Source organism: Oryzias latipes, chromosome 20 (genome assembly GCF_053564925.1).
Source record: "Oryzias latipes strain Hd-rR chromosome 20, Olatipes_Hd-rR_3.1".
In the NCBI taxonomy this organism is placed as follows: domain Eukaryota; kingdom Metazoa; phylum Chordata; class Actinopteri; order Beloniformes; family Adrianichthyidae; genus Oryzias; species Oryzias latipes.
The window spans coordinates 17,694,353-17,711,230 of record NC_136256.1 but is presented as its reverse complement, the minus strand read 5'-3'; the positions used below and the strand labels follow the sequence as shown (position 1 = coordinate 17,711,230).

General features: G+C 38.9%; 1 protein-coding gene across 6 annotated transcripts in view; it reads right to left on the bottom strand.

Annotated features, from left to right (window-relative positions):
• Positions 1-319: 319 nt before the first annotated feature.
• Positions 320-16,878, bottom strand: part of ctnnd2a (catenin (cadherin-associated protein), delta 2a) — a 301,568-nt gene continuing 285,009 nt past the window's right edge. For all 6 annotated transcript variants that reach the window (XM_078938949.1, XM_078938951.1, XM_078938954.1 and 3 more), the window contains 5 exons: positions 15,102-15,186; positions 8,040-8,166; positions 4,082-4,213; positions 3,695-3,771; positions 320-2,862 (listed from right to left, as the gene is read on the bottom strand). In XM_078938949.1, coding sequence (XP_078795075.1) covers positions 2,449-2,862; positions 3,695-3,771; positions 4,082-4,213; positions 8,040-8,166; positions 15,102-15,186 — 835 coding nt within the window. In that variant the 3' untranslated portion in view covers positions 320-2,448. The remainder of the gene's footprint in view (positions 2,863-3,694; positions 3,772-4,081; positions 4,214-8,039; positions 8,167-15,101; positions 15,187-16,878) is intronic.

Sequence of the window (16,878 nt, the reverse complement as noted above, 5' to 3'; positions counted from 1 at the left end):
ATATGAACTCCTCTCTTTTTTGAATGCACTTCTATGGCTATCATGAATAAACAATACTGTACATTATTATCTAAATCCCACCTCTTTTTTCCTGAATTTTTCAAAGGACAATTCTGATGGAAAGAGGTGAGATTTATCTACAACACATTCAAATATGTCAGCTTAACCAATAATGAGCACTCACTGCACTGCATGAACAGTTTTAATTGGTGGAAAAACATAGGTGTCAACTAAAGGTTTAACTGTGGCAAACTCTGCAAATGACGGGACCTCTTTGTGAAGAGTATAATGTAACAAACAACAGTAGTGGAGACGGTCATTTGATTGCAAAGAGTCTTTTATTTTTGTCTTTATTTTTTCTCGTGTTCAAGTATGCTCCTCTCTCAGCGGGCTCATCTAAGAAGCATGGACACACAATAACGCACAACTCGCACCAGAGCCTGAGCACTTTGGGGGGGGGGGGGGGGGGGGGGGGGATTTCTGTTTCATTTAGACTGTGGTTGGGGGGGCAGCAGGGGGTTCTGATCAACAGCATCAATGCTTGAATTAACTGAGTCCTGTTGTACAGCACATATTTTTTCTCTGTGAACATTTTGTTGCATTTAGTGACATTGACATCAGCACATAAAAATTATATATATATACATATGTATAATTATATTTATACCTATATTCATGTATTTATAGCTTTGCCATTCTATATCAACATTTTATTCTAGTGATTTTTACCTTTCTATGTTGTAAAATCAGACAAGCTGTCAGTAGGAATGCCTTGTTTGGACATTGGTTTACACAGGAATGCTCACGCACGCACACGCACAGAAGCACACGCACACGATTACACACATGCATGCATAGATACACTCGCTCAGGTTTATATGTGCACACTTACAGACTCTCTCACATACATGCACCTACTCACAAACACAAACACACAAGTGTCCACACGCACACGTTCACACATGCTCGGCCAACACATGGAGGCAAGTCTGTACATGTATAGGGGCCAGAAGTTACCCATGACCCCCCCCAGAAATAATTTATACAGCCTCACCTGATTAACACACAAGAAAATAAAAGTTACAGTAGAAGGAGTCATGGAGTCATAGTCTGTAAACTTCAACAGAACTTTCTAAAAGTGTCCTGTAGGACTGGTGCTTCAAAGTTTGGCACAATGTCACCTCACTCTTTTCTTTATCTCTACTGTACAATGACATGTACAATATTCATGGCATGACAGACCAGCCTTTTGACCGAAAAAAAAAAAAAAAAGATGATAAACCACTGATAGTGGACACTATCAAACATTACAAACCTCCAAAGTCAAATGGGTGACCGTTTCCAAAGACAGTGCGCTATAAGAAAACAAATGTACTCCTCAGGCAGTGAAAAAGCACCGGGATTCAGATACAATGCTGTCCTGCCAATATCTTTTCATCTAGTAATGTCCACTTTGAAATTCACCTGATGGAGAAGAAAAAAACAAACACAAATACTGCAGGGCTTCCTGTCCAGATATACAATGTTTGTTTTATCTGAGGCTCATGTTCAGATTTTCCTTTAATTTTGATTATTTTGTAGATTCAGTCAAATGTCCCATCATTAAAAAAAGATTATAACATGGACATTGTTTTACCTTTTTATCTACACAAAAAATAAAAAAGAAATGTAAGGGAAAATGTAGAAAAATACAAATAAAAATGCTAATGACTGACGACCAAATAGAGTCTCTTAAAGTTAAACATTCGCTGACAACACACTTTAAGGCCAAGACCATGGCAACAAAAAATGTCGGATAGAAACCAGTGCTACGTTTGTCGCTTTGGTGAAATGGTAAACATCCACTTCTCACCTTTCTGCCTGGTGTGCTTTCATCTTTCATTGTGCTTTTATTCTTTCTGAACTCCTCAAAAACCTCATATCATCTTGTTCAGTAGCATCTCCTTTTCTCTGTTTACAAGAGAAGGTCAGGCCAATTCCAGCTCCTACAGGGTGAGAGCCTCTCCTCTTCAGCTCCCCTTTATTTCTTCATCTTATCTTTTCTTTCCCCTGGTGCATTTGCATACACTCTCATTCTTTTTATATTTTCATTCTTATTCATAGAGCACCCTGTCTTGGACACTCCTTCATATCAGCTTCTACGAGCTCCACTAAGGGATGAAATGGAGCCAACTTGAAAGGAAAGAAAAATGTTCTGAAATAAAGAAAAATGTCTGCATGCACATGCACAGTCTCTCTTTATCGTACCATCTGACATCATTTTTAACCCCATCTGGCTCTGTCTTGATTGTTGGCAAAAAACAAACAAACACAATTTTCCCGCCAAAAGATTTGGCATCAAGGTCTTTTTTTTTCTTCCCAAGTTGCCATATGTAGCCACTTAAGCTCCTGCAAAAATAATCCCTTTCAGACAAAAAATTGCAGTCATCCACCTGGCTCCATCACGCACTAGACCCAGGAATCAGGTGAGGCTGGGTAGTGGCTGGTCTCGTAGTTCAGTTCGCTGTACGGCCGAGAGGCCGAGTAGAAGTCTACATAGTTGCCGGTGGACTTGAGGCCCAGATGCATTCGCAGATCTTCCCGCGGGTCCCGGGGTGGCCCAGTGGAGCTGGGAGGCTGTTGGGGTTGGGCCTGAGGCGGAGCTTGAGGTGGGACTGGTGGCTGGGATGGTGGAGGCGATGGCCCCTGGTCCTCGTAGTAGGCCTCATCAAAGCTCCGGCTCTGGCTGTGAGGTGGAGGCTGTGGCGGTTGAGGCTGGGGGAAGGACGGAGGGGGAGGGTAGGAGTCGTAGTCTTTTAGCACAGCTGCTGATGGGCTGTCCTGCTGGGGCTGAGGGGGCACGATGCAGGGCTGGGCCGGAATCTGGTGGGAAGAATGATCGATGTGGCGGGATGGGGGTGAGGTGCAGCAAGGAAAGATAAAAAGTTCAACGAAATGTGGGTAGTGGGAGCAAAGAAGAAATAAAATGCAGGGAGGTAAAAATGGAGAAATAGAAAGAACAGTGGCAGGTAGAGGGCGGAAACACGGGGGAAAAGGGACTTTAAAAGCAAAGCACTGGGTCAAAGAACTCAGTTGGGCAGGAACTCATGCTGCGAGTTCTTTACTACATGCAGGCACTGAAAGGGCTATTCGATTCGGACGTTATCACTCACACAGACAGCTCTGTGTAACAGTATGTGAATTGCATTCATGTAAAAAAAACACGTTGCCTGTCTTTTTTTTATATTTTATCCACCTTCAGTATAAACCACCAGCCATAAAAGTTGAATGAACCCAACTTTAATTAGAATCTTCAAGCAGTTTTAGAAATCCCAACCACATTTTCTGCTCTAATCTGCCAAGTCAGAGGCTGTGATGCTTTCTGTTATCCCTCCCTTTTCACCAGCAGAGGCATTAAGCAGAAACAAATAATTATCACAATCAACAGGGGTAACGGCTTTAATTGGCAGTCGAGGGGTAGTTTCAGGATGCAGTGGTTTGATGTCTGAGCTGAGAGAGTGGCGGTGTTGCATGCTCTGCCAGGGCATCTCTTATCACAGTGAGACACCTTTTGTTTCTATGCTGCGCCTCTTTCAACAAGCTGCCATCTGTCCTAATAAATGCCTTTTTATGATGACGCAGTGAGTGACACACGTGCTATGCTAAAAAAATCTTAAGACTAAACATGTGATTAAAACATGCATTGTGGACTCACCTGGTTTTGCTTGATATCATCGCTGTTGGTCAAGTAAGAGTTTCGGAACAACGTAGATGTTCCGCATGATACTTGAACTAAACAAATGAAAAAAGAGAAGATGAAAGTTTTTTTCTTTAACAAAGGATGAGAACCAGTAATAGTAACAATATCTTGAAAAACATTTTAAAAAAATATAGAAAAAAGAAAGAAGAGAAAATAAAAAGAGGAAGAGGCAGATAAAACAAAATAAATGCTTGAAAACAGAAGATAAAATTACTGAAAAGAAAAATGGTGTTAGAACTAGTAGAAAAAAAACAAAAAAAAAAAACGGATAAAATTATAAAATAATTTAATTAACTGTGTCTCCAAACACATTCACACACACTGACACGCCTACACACACACCTGCCATGCCGTCTTTCCGGGATGCATGCTCTCCTTTGTTGCCATGGAAACCAGCGTTGGTTGCCGTGGAATCATAGTCCATCTTGCGTTCCTTCAGACTCATCATCTCTCTGGGGGAGGCTGGAGCGCTTGCTGCACACATGCACGCACACACACACACGCACGCACACAGTAATGAGCAGGAAATGCAGAACAGCATGAGTCTTCACAGTCTGTCTGCTTATGTCTGCGAGTCTCTTGGTCTTTCAAGGTGCACAGTCATTACTCATCATTTAGCTTGTCAGCAGAAAGGGTCACCTCCAGCCTGTGAAACAGTCCCTGCAAACTTGCAAAATTGCATTTCTGGACACATTCCTTGAATATAAAGCTTTTTACTGGTGTGTGTTTCTCACCATAGTCTACATATTTTATTTATTTATTTTTGAATACTTTTAAAGCTTATGAAAACCACCTTGACATTCATTTAAAAGGCAACAGAGTTAACAGAATCTTTAAAAATGCTTACAAAAACATCTTGTTTCCACAGCTTGTACATATCAGAAACATGAGAATATATTTTCTTTTGTGATTTGTTTAGGAGGTTTGATCTTGTGATTTTCTAGATTTGATCAATCAGACATCATACAAAAGCTAAAATACAGATAATTATTCAATTAAAATATGTCCTTCAAAGTTGTATTTGCAGCAATACTAATATATTATATGTGCAAAATACATAAAATTGTCCCTTTTACCCATAGACAGACAAACAGTTCTGTAATCCTCTATGTAGCCTATTTTCAATGCTTACTCAATACTTCCTGTCCAGATGGTTTACTTTAAAGACTTGGTGAACAACTGGTCAAGTTGGTTTAGTCTGTCCACCTTAAATATGAATGCATCTTCCATAAAGTACAAATTATAGATGTCCCTAGAAATAAAAATGCAATTGAAAAACTAAGTAAAACCTTAATACAGCTATAAAGATAATGATAAAGTTCAAAGAAAAATTAAAGACTTACTTGTTTAAATAATGAAAATGTTGATTTTTTAAAAATTATTACATATCTCCACAAGCAATAACATAAATAAAATGTTTCAATGTGGTACTGCATTTTCAGCTGAACTGCTTAAAATAGAAATCCTATTTCATATTTGCTGTTTAAGGAAAACAGAGCTTTTTTCTTTAACCATTCTGCAGAACTTCAAAAACAGTACATATGCCCATACAGTTAAATAAAGCAAACTGACATCCTACAAAGCTATCACCACTGGTCACAGTTACCTTGGGGACCTCTCTAACAATTTGAGAGACTGCAAGACCCAAAGGAAGCCATGATGGCTACAGAGGCTTCCCTGTTCCTTTGTATTTCTTTCCACCCTTTATCTGTAAGCATCTAAGTCAGTTTCTCTTTTCCAGTGAGTTCTCATTCCCTCCTCACACCTGCTCTTTCACTCCTCATGCCCCGATGTGTTGCCACCTGTACTCCCTCTGCTTTGATGCATCTCTGAGGAGTTTAATTGCATTCTGGAGCGTAAGCCGTCAGGAGACACGGGCGCTTGTCAGTGTGTATTTGTGTTTGAGTGAGTGAGCACTGAGCTGATCCATAAAAAAGGTGAGAAATAAGAAGGAGAGGTAAGACAATAAGCAATAATGAGACAATAAGTGAGAAGTGGCAGGCAATAGCAAGGCTAAAACAGAGACAGGGTGTGTCTCTCAAGCTGCAACGACACTGAGCATGTCACATGTCTTCAAGAACGCGGTTCTTGAACGCAAGTTTAAAATAAAAAATGCATGTTTTTTTCACATGTTTTTCATGGGATTTTTCTTCTTTTCCTTTTTCAACTGTTTACTAGCGCATGTCCACCATCTATAGTTGGAAGAGGCAAAATGGTGCAAAATGTCGAAGCAGTGCAAAGCTCGTAAATCTTGCACTAGGCTTTTTCTGTCACAGCTCTATTCTGATCTAAAGACTTGGTGTCATAATTCTGGCCGAGCACAAACTGCAATTATGAACTTCTCTTTTATGGTCAATTATCAGACAATTGGCACTTCTGTGAATTACATTGGACCCCATCCATCCATCCCTACCAATTATGAGTCCTTCATTGGTCAAAGGTTCTTCTGGTTTAACTTGCAACGGATGTTCGATGTTTAATGCGTAGAGCCTAAAAATAGTTGTTGTAACTTGCATGGCAACACGTGAATGCAAGATTTTTGAACGGGGAAACCCAAAATGCATATATACTTGTGTTTACATATACTTTATATTTAAAGTGACTGCTTGAACGCGCGTCGCCAAGGGTGGAGGGAACAAGGCTTCAGGTGTCACATTTATGCTGACTTATCAGCAATGTGTGATCTATAAGTTCCTTTTTCATTGCCATTGCTTTCCATCCTTAAAGACCACTCCAATGAAAATTGTAGATTTTTTTGTTTTTTTTCAACATGTACTTTGAACATTTTTTTTCCTGGTGGAGATCATATACCATATAAAGAAAATTAGGATTAAAACTGCATTTCTGAGTATTTTTTATTGAAATCATTGTGAATTAGGACCAGACAAAAAAAAGTACATTTGAAAAAGCTTGTAGTTGTTTTGTAAAATCTACATTGGGCAGGCCCTCAAACTACCTGCTCTGCTTCTATGCATTTCTATGCATCCACTTGCAGACAACTAGATTCATGTAAGTGTACCCTTTCCTCGTCCATGCTGGCATCTGGGTCAAAATTGTATGACTGGATAGCTCCAATATCGCTCACCACCTGTAGGGGGAGTAAGCTAGCTAAAGAGTCTAAACAAAGGGATGATGGGAAATCAATGGAAAAACTCAGAGCCAAAAGTCCCGCCCACAACTCAGAGTCAAATTTCGGATGAACTACTGCCGCTCTGCAGGGACTACGTCCAAGGAAACATAGGTTTTTGATTTTGGCCAAAAAATGGCACAATACTAGTTAAAAGACTACTGGGAACGCTTTTTTACAAAAGATTAAAAGATGATTGGGGTGCGAATTTAACAAATTTTCTTAGCATTTTTTTTTGCTGGTAGCCATCCCCCTGATTCTTCGTCTCCCCTTGCCTTTTCTTTTTATATGCCTTACTCCCATCCCTCCCTCTGTCTCTGCTCACTCGCACACAAACACACACATTCCCTCTACTTCATGTCAGCCTCTCTCTTAGTCGGTCCTTGAAGACCTCTCTCAGCCGGAAGGAAGGAAAAGTACTTTTCTGCCTCATCAGCTTGCTAAGCCCGGTGTGGAAAAAGAACAGCTAAAGGCTCTTCAACTATGGAGGCTAACAGCTAATGCTAATGTGCCCTTTGCACAACCATGAAGGCCACTGGGCTCAGACTAGGCTAATGATTATCATACCGTACACCGTGCGAGCCAATAGGTGGCAGGCTCTCATTCTAAAAGCTATTTAGCCTGACTAAAGAAATACAGCCGTTAGGCGTTGCTACTGCTGGCTAAACCCACTTTGTCGATGCTTTCTATCCCATTTGACTTTTTTCCAACACATGGTAGTCTACTGTTTGTCGCATTTGTGACAAATACTGACAAGTTTGAAAAATTTGCAAAAAATGTTGATTTAAATGCAATATAAACGTGGACCCAGCAGGTCTGAGCAAAAATACTGAAGCAAAGAATATAGAAAGTTCTGAAATGACACTTTTGCCTAGCTTTAATCAACTTTTAAATAAGTATTTGATTAAAACTGAAACCTACTTACTATTGACTTTTAAATAAAAACAACTGCTGTTATCAGTTGAATGATTTGTATGTGTTATGCCTGTTTCTTGTAACTAATTTTCTTTGCCTTTCTCAGCAGGTCTTGCCTTTTGCCTGGCCCCTAGTTGCAAATAAGAATATTGTTTTAATTCTGTCTTGCATGGATAAATAAAGGTTAAATAAATCAATAAATAAACACTTTCAATGGATCTGACTAATGAGACTGTTTAAATGTCATTAACTGCTCACCAGAGCGATTATTTGGGGAGGTCCTGACAGGAGAAACGGAGGGAGTTCTTGAAGAGGAGTATGGCCTCTGTCTGTCTCTTTCTATTGTTGAAGCAGAGCCCACAAAGTGATGCTGGGAGTAACCGTCCTGCAAGACATAAAGCCAGGAAAAAACATTCAGTAACTCCAATAAAAAAAATAATATATATAAAAGAAGCACATTTCAAACATACACACTTAATAAGAAGAAGAACTCACAGAAACAACAGTGTAACAATACTGAACAAAATCTTTATTTTTTATCAAAATGTACCGCTTAAAAACTTTCTTTGGATTTAAAGATTTACAAAGAAAGTTCAATAACAAAGTTTCAATAGTATTTAAAAAAAAAAAGGTAAGCAAATACAAACTTCACAATTCGGATATGATTCTCTTCCTCATTAATGTTGTTGCACTACAGAAAACTCATAATAGTTGGACAAAACTTAATCTAAAAAACAAAAAGAATATTTAATAAATAAACTTTGTTTGACATTCTTGAATATAATCCAATTTTTAATCAGATCAAATTAAACTTAGATATGTAAAAATAAGTGCTTTCCTCTCTGCTGGAAACTATGACCTTTTTGTTGTTGGTCAACATTAACCCAAAATAATTTTCATCAAAATAGTTGTTGGTTCTTGGGGGCTGCACGGTGGCACAGCGCTCTTGCCTCACTGCAAGAAGGCCCCCGGTTCAAGTCCTGGCTGGGGGATTTGAACCAGAACATCAATTTCTGTGTGGAGTTTGCATGCTCTCCCTGTTGCATGCTGCATGCGTGGATTCTCTCCTGGGTCTCCGGCTTCCTCCCACCGTGAAACGTGCTTCAAAGCTCAATTGGCAAATCTAAATTGTCCATAGGTGTGAGAGTGAATGGATGTGTGATATGTGGCCCTGCGACAGACTGGCGACCTGTCCAGGGTGTCCCCTGATAGGCTCTGGCAGCCCAGTGACCCCGTTAGGTAATAAACGGAAGAAGATGAATGGATGACAATTGTTGGTGCATGTGTTGGTCATTACTTTTCACACAATGTCACAACTTCAAAAAACTTGCATCCACTCAGAGTAGTAAACATCCCGCTGTCCTTGTCGGAAAAATTAATATAAACAACAACCGCACAAGCATAATTATTGCCAAGCCGATGACTTTGCATTAGTTTAGTAGTGATTGGAGCAAAGCCCTTTTCATAAAAAGTGAATTAGGAGAGTCAACAGCAATCACAGAGCTGGAACCAAATTCAATTTAGCATTAAGATAATTAGGTACCTCAAAAAGCATAGCGCAAGCAGATGATTAAAGATAATCCGGGCATATTCTGTCACAGCTCCACACGCTGGAAGCCTCAGCTGAGCTGTGGGAAGGTGGTGACCATGAGAAGGTGAAAGAGGTGAATTATTTCAGTGCAGTGAGGAAAATGGAGGGCAAGGAGAATAAAATGACCAAAACAGGAAGGGGATGAAAGGGAAAAGGTGTGGGGTGAAGAGTAAAGATGAGAAGGACAAAACAAGATTGAATGTAAGACTACAAGGAGGAAGAAGGAGAAAGGAATGACAGAGGGTCAGATATATCAGGATGGAGGAGTAAGAGGAGAAAGTGGGACAATGAGAATGGAGGAGGGAGCAGAGTCCCATATCATGGTGTAGCACTGTAAACTAATGGAAAACTGGATCCTCTGACATGCAGCAGTTCAAAGGTAGCCTCTGCCATTCTCACTTCATCTAGTTATTCAGGAGTCCTCAAGTCGTATCACCCCCCCCCCCCCCCCCATTTCACATTCAACCTCTCCTTTTCTCCATGGACAAACCTCATTAAAAATAAAGTAACCTTCTGGTGGTGTCTGTGGTGGTAGACACTACCTATACTGTCATGCTGCTCAAGTGGACATGGGCACTGAATATTGCAGGATAAACGTATTCTGCAGAGTGATGTGTGTAGTGTGCCAGCAGCAGAAGCTAACTAATGGTGCCCCAGGAATGAGCCACGCTGGGCAAATACGCAACTTTTTAACTGCAGCAGTCCTCACAGCAATGAGAACAAAACATTATTAACACTATACAACATAAATGTAGTCATCACAAAAACATTAGGATACACAGTGGGATACACAAAACCATCACGCTCTATGCTTAATGTCACCATGGCAGCATCACTGCGGAGTATGCAGGTCTCTCTGATTCTCACTCATCTCACTCTTTCTTTTCTTTCCTTTCCACCCACTTCTTCTCACATTCTTTTAGCTCTAACTGTGGGAATGAAAGGACACAAAGAATTGTGGGTTTCTAGGCAACCAATCGGCCTGTTGTCATTACTGGATCGTAGGGTTAAGGTTGCAGGACGTCAAAGTAAAAAAGCAATGAGCACTTGAACTAAGGAGTTCTGCACGGACCCAGTGAACCTGACATGGAAAAGCATCTCTGGTGGGACTCACCACAATCAGATTCAAGGATTTATAGTTGAGGATTCACTCGCATATAATCCACTATGAGTTTAAATTTGATGTTCTCCATATTTGTCGTCAGAGAGTGGCCTGTACAGAAGATCAGCTCAGCTCTTAAGCTAGGTTCAAGTGCTCATGGCAACGCAGGCAACCATTTTCAATAAAAAGTCTGTGTGAATGTGTTTATGTGCACATTTCTGGCTTTTGCATTTAAAACTCTTGCGGTTACACATCCCTATGCAAGTTTTCACAACCATTTTCAGGCTCTAACTGTACAAGGCAAGAAATGATCAATAAAAACAAAAAATCACTTCTGCAAAGGTGCTATGCAGAATGTAATTATGAATGTATAACATGTAGAAAACTGTAAATAGAAATAAGTAGATCATCAGGTGTTGTAAAAAAGGGGTGGAATCAAACAAGATTTCTCTTCAACCCACTCCTTTTCAAACACACTGTCTTGTTATATCTGTCTTTTTTTAACTCTTGTGTTTATTTTCATTTGTGTTTGAAATAAAGAAAATTGAATTTAATTGAAACAGTCATTGAACGCGCATTGAAAGGTAAGCCAATCAGGACTGGTAGTGACGTATGGGTGAGCGTCCTTTGTATTTCACGGAAGTCCCAACCTTTTGACAACTGCCCATGAAGGAGAAACTAATACTGTAATTGCTGTGACAGGAAAAGCCTGGAGCAACCTTTACGAGATTTGCGCCGCTTCAACATTTTGCAGCAAGCCTCTTCTAACTGTAGGTGGTGGACATGCACTAGTATTGAGTAGCGATAGTTCAGTGAGAACACACGTTACATGCCCGGTATGAACGTAGCTTTAAACTAACCTTTTTGGCCTCTGTCCTGACATCTCAGCAAATTTCCATCTCAACATCTAACTGTTCTCTTTTAATGCAGGTAAACACCTCAAGAGGAACAAGGTGAAACAAGGATGGAATACCTTGGACCTGAGTTTAGTTTGATTTCCAATATCCCTGGAATACCAAGCACAGGCTGATATCCTTAGTAACCACCTCAAACTAACACTTCATCCTACCCTGCTCATCTTTTATAAAGATATTCCTCTAATTTGCAAGACCATTCTGTGATCAGGGAGATATGCGCCTGCCAAACACAAGGCAGTGCAATCAATGACCTCACACGCAGACATCAGTCACAAATTTCTCACATGCATCAGATCACACAAACACACCCACACGGCAAATTATGAATCCCTGGAACATATTGTAAATCTGTCACATGTGTGAGAAACACAACATCCCTCTGACCCTGAACTCCATCTGTCATATGCTTGGATCTGATTTGTGTGTGTTTTTGATGTATGACTGTGATGTGTGAGCGGCCCTATATAGACTATATGTGTGTGTGAGAAGGAAAATGTGTCTGATTAAGTGCCCAAGACAGATCATTTATCAAGAAATGAGGCACGGCAGCCCAACAGAAGTTCTGCAGAGAGCAGGGACATGACAAAGTGTAACAGTGTGAACAGGAACTTTAGAGCTCTGTTTATGGACGTAAAGAACAGAGGCAGTGGGAGGATTGATTTGAGTCACACAATTGGGTCCTTCTGGTCCCATTAAAAATAGTTTTATTAACAATGGGAGTGTGCCTCAGTTCCATGTTTTGAGTAGAAGTCCCCTGTTGCATTGCACTTTCTATGACTTGAAAGATGACCCCTGGCAAAACTGCAGGCAGCTGCAGATCAAAACAGTGCACAGAAAGTAACACAAAAACACATTTACTGAGCACAGAAACTGGCCATGTTATCTATAGGGAAAACTTTACTTTATTCAAACGAATGGAATGTATGTTTCCTCCAAAATTAAATGCTGTTGTTGGTACAGATTCTTATTTTGGTTTATTCATGCCTCTGATTTCACTAATCTTTTAACTCATTTCAGATGCTATTTTTGTCCATTTTGTGTTCATTGATGGGCTCATTCGAGCATTGTTCTTCAGGCCTGACTGATGTGCAGCTGAAGGATGGGATTTCATTAAGTTTTCCGACTGAAGTTTGATAAAAAAAGAGAGATAAATCTGTTATGCACGATTGAAAAAACAAACATAATCTTATATTTTTCTGAGAAATTTCTCTCCAAATGCTTTTATTGCTCACTGAAAGACTTCAACACTTGCTGCATTATTGACCTTCTCTATATTCAAAATGGTACGTATGCAATCCCCAGTCTGCCGGCTCAACTTCTCACTTCTTTCTCATCCCTCTTCATTGCATTTTCCTCTCCTTTTCCTCCACAAATACTTTGCAGAGACAACCCACTTCTCTCTCTCTCATCTAAACTGTATGCTAATCCATGTTTGGACTGGAGGCTAACAGGATTTTTTTTTTTTTGCAACGGCTAACATGCATGACCTAATGTGCCATGGAAGAAATCTTGCAGTGAAGTCACTTAAGTTGAGCTCTGGACTCTGGTGATAAAGTCAAAGCGTGAATCGTCTAACACAACATTTTACACAGTTGGAAAATTAGACTGCTTTGACACTAACAGAGCAATTTAGGAGGGAATTATTAAGGAAACGTGTCTATCACTCTTTAAAAAATGACTGGATGCAGACTAATGCAGCCGTATTTAAAGAGTGCATGTTATGAAGTTTAGACAGATTTTAAATGACAGCCATAAAAGGATCGCTATTTTTATTGCATTGAAATATGAATAGTTAAGGATAACTATTAAGGCATACCACAATATAAAAATAAATACAAGAAGGACAATTTGGAAATCTTCATCTGATGTTGTGTAGTGTAAAACTTATCCAGTCATTTGTGAAGCCATTCAGTTGTAATATTAGAGAAACATGAAGCAGATGTGGCTCAGGTGGGAAAACTGGTCTATGTTAATGGTAAATGAGAGTGTAACGCATGAGGAGTACACAAAATCAGGATCGTGCAGGTCCCATGGGTTGATCCATCTTTAAAAAACGGAAGCAAAAGACAGATACAGTGGTGTTCTTGGTGTTTGTGTGTGTTTTTTATAAGTTAAATCTCTTCTGCTTTACCCTTACAATTGATGGAACAAATGAGCGTTGAAGCTACATCTTAAAAATAATTCCTTGAACTTTTCTGTGCAGAGCTGCTTTCAAAACAATACCTTTGACTTATTAGAGGAGCTTTAAAAGCTCCACAACATCTTTGAAGATTGCATGCGGGTACTTGAAATTCAAGAGTCACCACAGTTTACCATCAAAGGAAAATAACAGATCAAATTACTCACTGAAGTTGAAAAGGTTGTGCTGTTCAAATAATCTCATTTGAAGTTTTGTTTTAACAAAGATTTTACACTAAAACCAATGAAGCTGAGAGCAAATATCTGTTTTTAACTGCAAATACATGTGACAAACATCTTTATACAGTAGACCTCCAGGAATTGGTAAACTAAAAGCCCATTTTAAAAGTATTTTGGATGTTTAATCTGAATTCCATCCCGAAGAGAGTAACTCAATAGGCTTTTATCTATAGGCTGAGACTATACTTTACCCATACTATTATATTTAAAAAGCTGTCTTGAAGTCTGCTATTTTGACCAGCTAAGCAGCAGAGCTGACTTGGCTTTTCATATGAAGAGGAATACGGTCTTCGGCTGAAATACAGTAAACCTCCTTAAACTTGAAAATACAATTCCATCCATAAAGTGCAGATGTAAACATGCTTTTTCCGTATTGTGTTTTATAGTAAAGTAAAAAAAAAAGACTAATATACTAATATACTATAATGTTATAAAGACAATAACAGATAGCATTTTAGAGAGCATACTGAGCCTGTTTTCAGTGTATTAGTCTAGTTGATTTGTAAATTATAATTTAAAAATGATCCGTAACCTGATCCCCTGACAAGTTCCAGAGCAACAAAATAATCAAAAATGTTCTTAACCATTGCAATCCTGGGGCTGCTTGGTTCACATTAATAAAAAACACAACCATTTCAGTTTCCTGAACAACATACACAACACAAAACACACCTACCATGAAAAGCAGCTTCTAAATGTGATAAACTTAAAATGACTTATTCTTTATTAGTAAAACCATTAAAAGAAACAATAAAAGCGTATAAACTATAGCTATAGTGGCATTTAAATTACATTACGTTCTCTATAAATATGAATTACAAGTTTCAGAGGTCCAACTATAAAGAGGCAAAATACAACTGTGTTTACTGTATTTTAATTGCTTCATTAAAGGGTTTCCATAGAGAATAATCCTTACCATCTGTTTCAAACACCCTCCTTTTAACACAGTTCAAGGCCAGCTTGCTAAATATAGCCCTGGCATTTCTGATTATGCAGTTTCACAACACCTAATATAATTATTAGAATTGCTACCTCTGTCTAATTATATTTCTGGCACATTTCTGCTTTAGTAAGTTGCTTTTTCTTTGCCTCCTAATGTTGCAGGTGTGTGTGGGCGGAACGACAAAAGACCTTGGGTGACTGATGTTTGACCATCAAGAATTATTTCCTGGTTATCAAACAGTACAGCAGGAAGTACAGAGTAACATAAACCACAATCTATAAAGAAAAATGCCCCAGAATGCATTTAAACCTGGAAATATTGCTGAAAAGCGTTTGCTGGCCCCTCCTACCTTTTTGTAGAGTGAGCGCAGGTCTCTGTACTGCCACATGCTGCTGAGGACTTGAGAGGCTGCTTTTACCACCTTCGCCGAGTGTCTGCAGAAAGATGGAGAAAGATGAAGAGCTATTTCTCTAGGACCCTATTTATTTTAATGTGACCATGCTACTGCGCCTCCTACCCCCTCCTGCTCCACAAGAAGTGTGCAGGCCAGTGGGACTCATAATGACTTTCATAGTAAGATGCCCATCGCTCTTTTCAAAACAGCATTATTTTCTTTGAGCAAAAGCAGAGTTTTTAGATGAGTTTAAAACGACCCACTCTGCCATGCTAATGGTCCCCTTCTGCTCCTCAACTGAAAAATGACTCTGGTAAGAGCTACTTCATGTGTCCTGCCCTTCTCACAGCTACAGGAGAAACGGGAGGGAGACATGCTCTCTTCGGTGGTTGTCCAGAAACCTAAAACAAAAACATTTGTCATTTCACCCTGGAGGAGTTTCAAGAAATATTTCCATTTGCCGTCTTATGCAGACAAACCATATTTTCCCCGCAGACATGTTGACACGATGCAGCAGAAAAAATGTGACAATGGCAGTAAACCATACAGATTATTCACGATTAAATATCTAAGGTGGTTTCCTTCAATGTCTTAATCCTTTGGAGAATGAACTCAGTCCCACCCTCACCAACATCAGGCACAGCACTCTACATTTCCAGTCCCCAATTTGGAAATACTGGTGTGACGCCCTTTTGAGCCCTTAAGTTTTTAAGTTTGTAAATTATTTTCCACTTGTATCTTAACAAAAGTTTTAAAAACGTACCTTCTGGGTGATTGATGAAAAACTGGGCTGGAAAAAACACACTGAATATGTATGTAAGATGATAACTAAGTCTATAGGAATTATTCCTAAAATACAACAAAAATGTATTTTAACCTTTAACCGGGTTTATCCCTACTTATTTTATTGTAACATTGTTTGGTGGTCGACCTACAGAACTCACACAAAATCGTTTTTTAACTATATTTTTACATAAATGGGCAGAATAAAATCAAAAAATTTTGTTTTGCTTTGCTGGTCTATCGTTTTGTTTTGATAGTATTATATATCTCGATTTTTATTCATTTTATTTATCTGGGAGTGGTCTTTATAAATGCCTTTAGGCTTCTTCCACTTCCAGGCTCATTAGCATGTTTTTTATGTGAACACGTGTATACATTTATGATGTGTTTTCTTTGTATAATATGTCATTACTGCCATGTATGTTTCTTGTATTTGTGCTAAATAAATTAAAAAAATCTGTGTCTGTGTTTTTTTCAATGGTGTTGACATTGGAACCCAAGTCTGTATTTAAATTCTATTCTATTCTATTCTATTCTATTCTATTCTATTCTATTCTATTCTATTCTGTTCTGTTCTATTCTATTCTATTGTTCTTGTGAATTAATTATTTGATTAATTCCACCAACATTTTTTAATGCTGTTGACATTTTGGACCCTGTTTCTGGGATTCTATTCTATTCTATTCTATTAAAAATAAAACACTGCTTCTTTGTAAAAATGAAGCAGTTGTAAATGGACTCAGACAATCATACTTCTTTAGACTGACAATGATTTGACTCACCTTTTATAGAGCTCAATATATTAAAGCAGAGAACACGTTTCAACCGGAATCAATCACTCATTTTTTATTTTCGTACATTTTTCATCTGAGTTGATAAGCAGCCAGTATCTGCCATATGTCTGTAATGCAACTGGCATTTTTTTCCCCCCAATCTAAAAGTGTAATTA